Source organism: Moschus berezovskii, chromosome 2 (genome assembly GCF_049115385.1).
Source record: "Moschus berezovskii isolate FMDL1 chromosome 2, NW_MosBer_1.0, whole genome shotgun sequence".
In the NCBI taxonomy this organism is placed as follows: Eukaryota; Metazoa; Chordata; class Mammalia; order Artiodactyla; family Moschidae; genus Moschus; species Moschus berezovskii.
Window position 1 is genome coordinate 78,037,064 of NC_142461.1, and position 12,315 is coordinate 78,049,378.

The following is a 12,315-nucleotide window of genomic DNA, read 5'->3' on the forward strand; positions in this document are numbered from 1 at the left end:
ATACGAGGCAACTTATTAATCAGAGCTTTCCCATTTTACAATTTTGATTTAGATCAGTACCATTTTAACACACTGGAATTTCCTAGTACCTATGAGTACCAGGACTTAACCACAGAGATTCTTTTTTTTTTTTTAATTAAGTGTAGTTGATTTACAATGTTGTATTAATTTCTGCTGTTAGACTAAGTGATTCAGTTTATACACACACACACACAAATACATACACACACCCTGGAGAAGGAAATGACAAGCCATTCCAGGATTCTTGCCAGGAGAATCCCATTGACAGAGAAGCCTGGCAGGCTATAGAGCATAGGGTCACAAAAAGTTGGACATGACTGAAGCAACTCAGCACGCACATATGTATACACACACACATTCTTTTTCGTTTTCATTATGGGGACAGGATATAGAAAAATAGTTCTCTGTGCTGTATATAGTAGGACCTTGTTGTTTATCCATTCTATACATAAAAGCTTACAACTACTACCACCCTCCCACTTGGCAACCACACATCTGTTCTATATCTCCATGAGTCTGTTTCTGTTTCATAGACAGTTTCATTTATATATTTTAGATTTCACATATAGTGATATCGTAGGATATTTTTGTCTTTCTCTGACTTACTTCACTTACTGTGTTAATGTCTAGGTCCATCCATGTTGCTGCAAATGGCATTATTTCATTCTTTTTTATGGCTGAGTACTATTCCATTGCATATTTGTAAAAAACTTTTCTTTATCCATTCATTTGTCAATGGACATATAGATTTTTTCCATGTCTTGGCTATTGTGAATAGTGCTGCTATGAATATAGGGGTGCATGTATTTTTTTAAGGTTTTGTATGGATGTATGGCCAGGATTGGGATTGCTGGATCATTTGGTATTTCTATTTTTAGTTTTCTGAGGAACTTCCATACTGTTTCACACAGTGGCTTCACCAACTTATTTAATACAGTCCCACTAACAATATAGGAGGGTCTCCTTTTCTCCATGCTCTCTCCACCATCTGCTATTTGTAGAGTATTTAATGATGGCCATTCTGACTGGTGTGCAGTGATACCTCATTGTGGTTTTGATTTGCACTTTTCTAATAAATAGTGATGTTGAGCATCTTTTAATGTGCCTATTGGCCATCTGTATGTCTTTGGAGAAGTGGCTACTTAAGTCTTCTGCCCATTTTTTTTAATTGGGTTGTTTTCTTGTTGTTGAATTGTGTGTGTTATTTGTACATTTTGGAAATCAATCCCTTGTCAGTCACATGATTTGCAAATATATTCTCTCATTTGTAGGTTATCTTTTCGTTTTGTTTATGGTTTCCTTTACTGTGCAAAGAGCTTGTAAGTTTGATTAGGCCCAATTTGTTTATCTTTGTTTTTATTTCTATTGCCTTGGGAGACTGACCTAAGAAAATATTGGTACAAATTATGTCAGAGAATGTTTTGCCTATGCTCTATTCTAGGAATTTTATGATATAATGTCTTATGTTTAAGTCTTTAAGCCCTCTTGAGTTTATTTTTGTGTATGGTGAGAGAATGTGTTCTAACTTCATTGATTTACATGCATCTGTCCAGCTGTCCCAACATCCCTTGCTGAACAGCCTTTTTTTTTTTTTTCTTTCATTGTATATTCTTGCCTCCTTTGTCAAAGATGAATTGACCATAGGTTTGTGGGTTTATTTCACCTTCTTGATCAGGTTTATTCCTGAATATTTTATTTTAGGGGGGTAAGATTTTACAAGGTACTTTTTTTAATTTCCTTTCTGGTATCTCTAGCTCCAGGGATTCTGATTTAAGTATCCAGACAACTTGGCCACATGCAGGAGTAATTAAAAGAGCCCCAGGTAACTCTAATAGCACGCAAGGCTGAGAAAATTCTAGTTCTTAAATTTTCTTCTCAAACTGACCCATTTTCACCAAGTATGTTAAGTTGACCAGTTGGTTCAAAAAACCAATTAGTATATTTTGGATAGTAGAGCCAGGTGTTTATCTACAGTGACCAACTATAAAAGAAAATTTGATTGTCCATTCCAGGAACCCTGTTTTGTAAGTGACTAGTTCACTTACAAAGTATATTATTCTCACAAAATGATGATTGGTTTATTGTATAGAATATATTTTATTTGATGAGCTGATCTTGAAACCAGACAGAAGTAAATACCTTTGAATGTTTTTAAATGTGTTGAGAATATTTTATTAGCTTCCTGAAATTTTTCAAAGGATTTTCTTTTAATTTTCATAAGATCAGAGTGTTACTTTGCTTTTTTCTCTAAATCGAGATATTTATATTCTTCATCTGTCTCAAACTGTTTCCTTGAGAATTTTTGCCCAAGTTTTTAATCTCAATTTGAATCCAGTCTTTGTATTTTAGCTCATACTTCCAAGGTTACACAGGTTTTTAAGCCTTAGCTTTTGGTCAGTGAAAGTTAGTGAAGATAATCAAGTGACTTTAATTCTTTCTGCCACCTATAGTGATTGAGATTGAATTTTGAGAAGTTGGATTGCTATCCAGCTAATACTTCCACAGTGTTGCAATAAAAAAGTAACACCTTCAGTTAGTCATTTACCTTAAAATCAAATGATTTGACCAATTATGTTTGAACTGATTAATTTTGTATTGTCTAGATCCTGTTTTAATGAACAAATGTGAAGTGGAAACCTTTATATGAGCTTGGGGGAGTGATAGGAAGCATTCACCACTAGAAAAGATGAGGAAAAGGTCTTAAATTGAAACAAAGAACATAAAGGCTTGATAGATGAGAAACTGCTCTCAAAGCAATGGCCCAGTACAGTTAAGATAATCAGCTAGTCTATTAGTCTGTGAAAGCTGAGATGTATTTTACTTCATAGTCACATCCCCAATTCCAGATTCTATGATTCCTTCTTCCTTGAATATATAAAAGAGTAAAAATTAAAATGTAATTAACAGTCATAAATTCTGCCCTTTTACATTTCTCCCTTTCTTTCAACTTAAAAGTACATTACCCATAATTCATTCCTTCAATAAATACTTATTGTAGCCCTTTTTAGGCTCTGGGGATTGATTATAGGTACCTCAATGAATTGTGATAACAAACATAATTTTCTAGAGAATTTTTAATGTAAAGGTCAAGGGAATCATCCCTTACTGTTTAGTGACCAAATTATATAGATATTGATGTATAGTGTATCTATTTTTTTCATCCTCAGTATCCACCCTTAATAATCCCCCATTGGAAGTAGCAGTTAGCTGCATATTTGGAAGCCCTATAAATCCTCCTTTCCACTGTCTGTAGCCAGATTAGTCTTCTTAAAATGTAGTCAAGTGATCAGCCCCTTTCCTCCTCAAATGCCAGCAGTGGCTTTCCATTGACAGCAACATGAAAGTCATGTTCTGGCTGCCTTGCAAGTCAATTAAAGCCTTCCCCTATTTGAACCCAAACAACTCTTTCAACTTCATTTTCTACTATTTCTCTATGTCCCAGTGTGTTGCATAGGCTTAGATGTATTTGTGGCTTTATCATTGAAGAATTTAAAATCTTATTCTACATCGAAGTCAATATTTCAAGTTTACTCATGCCCATCCAAGTTGGTTGAGATACAACACTTCTTTCAATCTTTATGTTGCTATTTCAGAGGTTTTATCTCAAGATGCAAGTATCTATTAACATATACTTGCGAAGTTTGTCATTTTATTTGTACTGCTCATGTATATTTATGATCTCCATTTAAAATACTTGTTATATTGTAATCTTTCATAATATTTATAGGAGTTGAATATAAGACTACAACCTCTTTCTGAAGGATAGTGTTTTGGGAGACATTACCTTTCATTAGGGTACATAGTATGGTATCTTATTTCACAAGAAAGCTTCTGCTTGCATGGTTTACTCCTTACAGTTCATTCTTCTAGAATTAATTTTCATAAGTTATTGGCATTCTAACAGTTCTTCCCAATAAAAATTTAAATGCCAACTTTTCCTTATGAAACAGCCTGGAATAACTTGTATAAGCCACCAGCCCTGTGGCATTTACTCTATGCTGGCATTGTAGTTACTTGTATAAACGTCTTCCACCATCTACCAAACCATAAGGACGTGGGGGTCGGGGAGAAGAGGTATAATGACTTATTTTATAGAGTACAAGTTTCACAAATATTTATTAAATAAGTGAATGAATAAATTAGTAGATAAGCTAAAAAAATCTATTGCCCATGATCTTTAAAGGTCAAGAAAAAATCTAATATTCACATATGTCAAAGTGCTTTATATAGGTTGCCTTATTTGTTCTTTCCAATAATCCAATAAAATGTTGTTAATATCATCTTTATTTTAAAGAGGGAGTAAGCCATACTCAGAAAAGTTTAATAACTTATATAAGGGTATCAGCCTGGTAAAATCAGCTCCAGATTTGTCTTAACCCCTATCCACTGGACTTCCACTCTCTGTAATTTCTTGTCCTTGAGTAATCCTGAAAACTCTTTAGACTCAACTTAATGTCTACAGCTTCTCCATTTTTTAGCGGATCTTCATTTCCCAAGTAAAGTAAGGTATAGACCTGGGAACAGACCTATTGATATCAAAACACTTACTGTTAACATATGAGCTGCCTAAAGAATCCAAATAGGTTTTCACAGCATCTATTTCTATTAAATAGCTTGCAGAAGAGTTAGAAGATGACAGTTTTGGAGATTTTATATTTACTCCTCCAAAATAAAAAGCTTAGGACAAGAGAGCTGCTATAACATGCCAGGTGTTAGGTGTATACTTTAGATGAAAGCAATTTATAATAACATTTGGAAATGTTTTTGAGAAAATAGAGAAAAATAGTGTTCTCAAGAACTGCTTTGTTTAGATATGATCCTTTGTATGTCTGCCATAAACATTTGGGTTTCTTGAAATATTACTGATGCCCTAACTCCCCTGGAAATAAAGATCCATGGGATCATTTAGTGGGGACGACCACTGGGTGAGCTTTTAGTTAATCTAGATATAGTGCCTGGAAGTTACTTGGAGAACTACATCTATTCTACGTAGATCAGCACAATGCAGGTAATGGGCTCTCAAGTTTAAAAGTTTGAATGTGGTGCTGCCACTTCCAAGGCTCAGCCCTCATGAGTGGCTGACTGTTAGTGTCTTCTGGTCTGGGTCCTGTGACTTGAAATCAAGGGTGGTGAGAAGTGCCAGCACTTACCTGTCTTTTCCTAATGAACTCATTTTTCTGGCCTAATGGGTTTATCCTTTGCTAAAATGCAAATGATCATGGAAAAGGTGACTTTAAAACGTGTCAGTCAATGATCTCTTACAGCCAGAGCTGCATAATGGTTTTCTCCCTTGTGCAAACTCTAAAAGTGGTAGTGGCTGTCAAGAGTGCTGCATTAGGAAGAATTATGAGGCTATTCCTGGGCTCAACAGGAAAGAAGTGTGTGATGGATGGGAGATGGCCACCGCAGGCACAGGATGCCTGGGGGTGGCGGCAGCCCATGGGCCAGGCATTTATGGGTCCTGATTTAGTGTGAGAGAGGTGGTCACACCTTACCTGATAGCAGAGTTGAAGAGAGAAAAATAATTTTAAAATGATTTCTAAATGAATTTCCTAATAAAGATCAGGAAGGAAGAAAGGAAAGGGAGCAGAGGCTTCTGAAGAAAAGTTTCCTATTTGCTGACTTTGCAGAGGGCAGGCCCCTACTCAGTTCTTCCTCTTAGGGTTCTTTTTAACCAGCCAGGAAGCTCTAAAGCCACAACTTCTCAGCAGAATTACCACATTATTCAGGGGTTGCTAACTTTTAAACTCTCTAAAAGTTCTCAGATCTCACACATTCATGTGTGTGAAAGTCACTCAGTCATGTCTGTCTCTTTGCGACTCCATGGCCTATACAATCCATGGAATTCTCTAGGCTAGAATACTGGAGTGCGTAGCCTTTCCCTTCTCCAGGGGATCTTTCCCACCCAGGGATCGAACCCAGGTCTCTCACATTGCAGGCAGATTCTTTACCAACTGAGTCACAAGGGAAGTCCCTCACACATTCATAGCTGTAATTTTAATACATCAATTGAGAGCTTACATGGTATGAAGAGAGACGTCATGAAATGACGCCTTTATCACAACCATCCCAATACACACCACAAAAATCCCAGGCCTACACACCAGGAGCCCCCCCTTTTTTTTCCTAGAGGTGAGCACAATGTTCACAATTCCACACCTGCAAACTGGTGTAAAAATTCAAGTAATGTTTGAGCTGAATTTTCTAGGCACAGCTCCTAGAGGCTGGCCAAGTTTAGATGTCTCCTATGGACAGGGAGGCCTGGCGTGCTGTGATTCATGGGGTCGCAAAGAGTCGGACACGACTGAGCGACTGAACTGAACTGAGGCAATATTGTTGTCTCTTTGGTGGCGGGGGGCAGTTGGGGGGTAGAATTTTATTTTTTATTGAAGCATACTTACTTTACAATGTTGTGTTAGTTTCAAGCGTACAGAAAAGTGATTCAGTTTTGTGTGTGTGTGTGCACGTGCAAGTTCAGTTGTTGTGTCTGACTCTTTGTGACCTGATGGACTATAGCTGCCAGCCTCCCTGTCCATGGAATTTTCCAGGCAAGGATACTGGAGTGGGTTGCCATTTCTTTTTGTGTGTGTATATATATATATACATATGTGTTCCTTTTCAAATTCTTTTCCATTACATGTTATTACAAGATACTGAGTAGAGTTCCTTGCTATAACGTAGCAGCAGCAGCATAGTATATATGCATAGTAGTGTGTATATATTAATCCCAATCTCCTAATTTATCTCTAACCGCCACCTCCTTTGGTAACCAGTACTGTTGTCTTTTCATAAAGAGCTATCCCTCTCTACCCCTCTTCTCCACACCCCAGGACTTCGTTTTCCCATTTTTCTACTATGTACCTTGTGTGTGCTAAGTTGCTTCAGTTATGTCCAACTGTTTTTGACCCTGTGTATTGCAGCTCACCAGGCTCCTCTGTCCATGTGAATTCCCAGGCAAGTTCTTTACTACTAGTGTTGCTCAGTTCAGTTCAGTTCAGTTCAGTCGCTCAGTCGTGTCCAACTCTTTGCGACCCCATGAATCACAGCACGCCAGGCCTCCCTGTCCATCACCCAGTTAGAACAAAATAATGTCATTTTCAGCAATATAGACAGACCCAGAGATTGTCATACTGAGTGAGGTAAGTCAAAGACAAATATCATGACAAATATTATAATCACTTATATGGAGAAGGAAATGGCAACCCACTCCAGTGTTCTTGCCTGGAGAATCCCAGGGACGGGGGAGCCTGGTGGGAGGCCATCTATGGGGTCGTACAGAGTCGGACATGACTGAAGCAACTTAGCAGCAGCAGCATATATGGAATCTAAAAAAAAAAAAAACAAATGAACTTACCAACAGAAATACACTCACAGACACAGAAAACAAACTTATGGTTACCAGGTGGGACAGGATATATTGGGAGATTGGGAGTCACATGCTTGTTATTTAGTCACTAAGTCATGTATGATTCTTTTGCAACTTCATGGACTGTAGCCTGCCGGGTTCCTCTGTCCATGGGATTTCCTAGGCAAGAATGCTGGAGTGCGTTGCCAATTCCTTCTCCAGGGGATCTTTCTGACCCAGGGATCGAACCCAAGTCTCCTGCACTGGCAGACAGATTCTTTACCCCTGAGCCTAGGTAGCTAATAAGGATCACTGTATAGCTCAGGGAACTCTATTCAGTACTCTGCAATGACCTGTATTGGAAAAGAATCTGACACAGTGTAGATATATGTATGTATATAACTGATTTACTTTGCAGAATAGCAGAAACTAACAACATTGTAAATCAACTATACTCCAATAAAATAATTTTTTTAGAGAAGCCAATTCCGTAAAAAAAAAAAAAAAAGAGTGGATTGCCAAATGTAAACTGTTGAATATAGAATGGACAAACAACAAGGTCTGACTGCACCAGAACCTCTGGAAACACCTTCATTCCTTGCCCCTCTCTTTTCTTCCCCTAAAACAGCAGGAGGTGGGGGAGGCAGAAGATCCCTATGGTCATTCGAAATGAAATTCCTCTTATTCTTTTGGACATTAGGACACCTTCTACTACCATCCCTAGGGTGGATAACAGACTGTCACTTCCAATTTGTTGTAAATTCTCATTTGCGTGAGTTTTTAGTCCCTTTAAATGCAGATTAGTGTGCTCTGAACCCAAGCTGGAGCCTGGCAGTGTGACTATATATGACTGCTGCTGCTGCTGCTGCTGCTGCTAAGTCACTTCAGTCGTGTCCGACTCTGTGTGACCCCACAGACGGAAGCCCACCAGGCTCCCCCGTCCCTGGGATTCTCCAGGCAAGAACACTGGAGTGGGCTGCCATTTCCTTCTCCAATGCATGAAAGTGAAAATTGAAAGTGAAGTCGCTCAGTCATGTCCGACCCTTAGCGACCCCACGGACTGCAGCCTACCAGGCTCCTCCATCCATGGGATTTTCCAGGCAAGAATATTGGAGTGGCTTGCCATTGCCTTCTCCACTATATATGACTACATATATATTAATATAGACAAATTTGGATGTTATTCAGATAATTATGCAGTCCCTATTCTTTGAGAAGGGGAACAGGCCTAGGGTGAGTATACCTCTGCAGTGAATTTTGAAGTTTATTTCTGCCTCTCCACTGTTGAGAATGTTTTTGCCTGCAGCCCATGTCCAGCACTCGGTCATACATAGACACCCGCTGTATGTGGCTGTGGACACTGTAGGATCTCTGGTTCCTGTCAGTAGGCTTCTTAGAAATCATTTCTAATTCACCTCTTCAACATCTATAAATTGCTTCTAGCCTCTATAAATTGCTTCAAACAAAGTTTCTCTCCTGAATTAGAACCTCAGTATTTTAAACTACGAGATTCTCCCTATTAGAAAATGTTATCAAACATGTGTTTCTTTTGTGGTAAAATTCATGCATCATACAATTCTCAACTTTTTAGCCATTAAGTAAAAGAAGCCAGACACAAAAAGCCACACATACAGTATGATTCCAGAGGAAATATTTAGAATAGGCAAATTTACAGAGGCAGAAAGTTGATAGGCAGTTGCCAGGGGTAGAGAATGCCTTATCACCTTCCAAAGGCCCCCACCTCCAAATACCATCACATTAAGGGTTAAGATTTCAACATATGATTGAGGGAAGGTTAATACAAATATTGAGTCCATAACAGTTCCTAATTGCTCCTTTTACAATACATTGCATTTTGTAAAATATATAGCCTTATATAATGCATTGCACTAGTCTCCTCTTTTGGACAAATGCTGGTTTCTCATTTGAAAAGAAAGTGTCCCAAAGGCTACCTGTTCCAAAGTCTAGACTGCTTAGTGGGAAGAGTTTCCCTTTGGGGTAATGATTATGCAACGTTGCAACATAATGTTCAAAATGCCACTCCACTGTAGAGATTAAAATGTTTGTTTTTAATTTAGATTCAAAGTATTAAAAATTAATTATATGTACAGACAAAAGAGTTGTTTCTACCAAGTGCCTAATTAATAATGTGGATACAAGGAGAATGCACTGGAGGGTTAAAAGTGTTTTTCCTGTGTGTACTAGATGCATTTGGATTCTAGGCTCTGCCACTCACTTAGTGACTTGAGGAAGGTAATAACCTCTCTAGTCCTTCTCTGTCAAGTAGTAATGGTAATCCCAGTGCCGCCTCCTCTCACTTTTGGCCAGGGATTTATTGAGGTGTTTTATGTAAAGTGCTCAGCACAGGGCTTGGCACTTAGTATGTGCATCCAATTAATAACATGCCGCAATAAAATAAATAGTATAGAAATGTGGAGACAAAGCCAGAGGTGGCTCCCTCTTGGTGAGGACAACCCAAATAGAGTTGGGCTCTGAAGGCACGGCAAAGCCTAGACACTGAGAACAGAAGGGAGACAGAATGATGGTGGGGAAGGCCGTGTGTAGCAGAATTCAACTGTAAATACTCATTAGTTGACATTTACCCACACTGAGAATGAAAAGACATAATGAAGCATGGTTTGCCCCAGGTCTGGGACATCACTGAGAGTTTGGGGAATGTAACTTGGTTTCAGCTTCTCCCTGTGTGAGAAGCAAGAACAGCCCCCTCTAACCTGGCAAAGATATCAAACTCAGGGAGCACGGAGACCGGAAGAGAATGGTTTTGCCTGGTACAACGTCAGTGAAATTCTCCTGACAGACTCTGGTGACTTGGCAGCTAGATGCCAGGTTTCAAGCCAGAGAAGTATGTTTACTTAACAACAGCAGCAGAGTAAAGCAAGAGAATCTGGCTGTTCTAGCTACTTATGATGTTAAAACATCTGCGCTGTGGAGGTCTTAGTTGCTTAGGAATTAGTGAGCAGCAGATGTTCACATTACAGCATACAAACAAAGGAAAGTGGCCCTTTACCAAGTTCATTGTTTCCACTAAACTATTTTTAAGATTTTTTTGGGGAAAAAAGACTTCTCCTGGTTTAGGGGTTAAAGTACACCAGTATTCCAAAAAGGAACCTGCCAGTCCAGAGAAATCAGTCTTTTGTCTAACCACTTGGATTTCTGTACGTCACAGTTCTCTTTGGCAGATGAAACAGCTGTGTGAACTTTCTTCATCTCAGGAATTCTTTTCCCTTTACAGCAAGAAGCCAAAACCACATCAAAGCACACCTCCCCAACAGAAGCCTCTGACCTTAGCCTACGATGGAGACTTAGACATGTAACCTGAAAAAGAAATCCAAATGTAGACATCAACTGCCTTAACCGCTTTCTATTTTGTAGCTCTCAGACTTCTCAGTTTTTTGAGGAATCTCATGGTGTGATATACTGGGCAGAATACAAATACTGCAAAAGTAATATTGCCTCAACTTCATTTGAACATGGAGTCAAGGATCATTAGGTCTGCCATTTTGCTTTCCAGTTGTTTGTGGGTGTGAGTGTTTAATGGTTTTGATTTTCCCAAGGGACCTGAAAACCCTTCTCTTCCTGTTTGGAAATGGGAGGAAGAAAACACGATGGAATTCCCACAGACTTAAGTAAATTTTATCCTCAGCAGCATGATGACAATCCGGAGAGGCCAAGGCTTTTACTGTAAATGATCAGTCTGACACTGCATTTTTATGCACTATATTAGTGCAAATCCTTATTCTTCCCATACTTCAACAATGAGTTTTCTAGAATTTACATTGGTTCAAAGACTTTCAAATTGGATTGCCTATTTTCATGAAAATAGAGAGAATGGGTTACCATTTCAGAAATTCTGAGTTTTTACCTTTACAAATTGTATTTTGTTTTGTAGCCAGCAGGATGATGGCACTTCATGGGTTGCATCTATTGAAAACAAATGAAATGTGTGTAATTGCTGGACTAGATGAAAGCTAGGTGGTTTTGAATGAAATGTGTATTGAATGTTAGGGTGTACAAATGAAATCAGAGGTTATATTGGAAAAAAGAGGTAAATTATTTAATTACTAAAACTGTATTTTAACAAAAACTTTACCATGTAGATATAGCATTAGCCACACACAGTTGAAGTTCAGTTTAATGATGACGAACTCTGCTTTTGTAATTTCAATTTTCTTATCTGAATATTTATAAATTCTTTTTTTGAATTTAATTATCTGACCTCATTTAATACACATCGAACACCAATCCTGTTTGTAGCAAGTCTTGCTTTTATAAGGTTTCAATAATATCTAAAACAACACATGAAAAAGCTGAAACCATTTTATGAAGATGAATGTTTGTAATCGTAGATGTTGAAAAGTAAGAAGGTGCCATCTTGTGGTATTGACTTGTATTTATAACAAATAAAGTGTTCAAGAGACTGAAATGTTGACTGTTGTAGACTTATTCCCGGGTGAAGAGCCCATGATTTGACAAAGACAGCTTTAATAACAGCTTCCCCCTGTCACTATTTTAGAGGCTGACAGCTGAAATCACTGACAGAGAAAAGGAATCTTTCCCCACATGCTCAATACTATTGGTTACACTGTGAAATGGAGACAGGCATGATTACACACAATAGCTCTGAAGGCATATTTAAAGCTTAGCTAACATTAGAACAAACCACTGTGTAATATTGCAAACACTGATATGTAAATGAACCGGTGGCCTGAGAAAATGGAAATGTTAGAAATATGATACAATGAGCAAGTTAGAGAATGTTTTTACTTATATTGGGACTTTTGCTTTTGCTAATCATTTTGACACTAATTGATTTTCTTCAATGGCACCATGGTTTTACATGAAAAAAGTCAATGAAAAGAGAATAGCTGATGTTAATATTGTGGTTGAGGGAACAACTCCTAGAGTTGTCCTTTCATTACTTCACTTAG

General features: G+C 38.2%; 1 protein-coding gene across 1 annotated transcript in view; it reads left to right on the forward strand.

Annotated features, from left to right (window-relative positions):
- The window catches only part of THSD7B (thrombospondin type 1 domain containing 7B), a 953,717-nt gene extending 942,624 nt beyond the window's left edge, over nt 1-11,093 (forward strand). Inside the window, exon 27 of the mRNA XM_088842327.1 lies at nt 10,620-11,093. Within this exon, the coding sequence (XP_088698453.1) occupies nt 10,620-10,701 (82 nt within the window). The 3' untranslated portion in view covers nt 10,702-11,093. The remainder of the gene's footprint in view (nt 1-10,619) is intronic.
- The last annotated feature ends 1,222 nt before the right edge of the window (nt 11,094-12,315 follow it).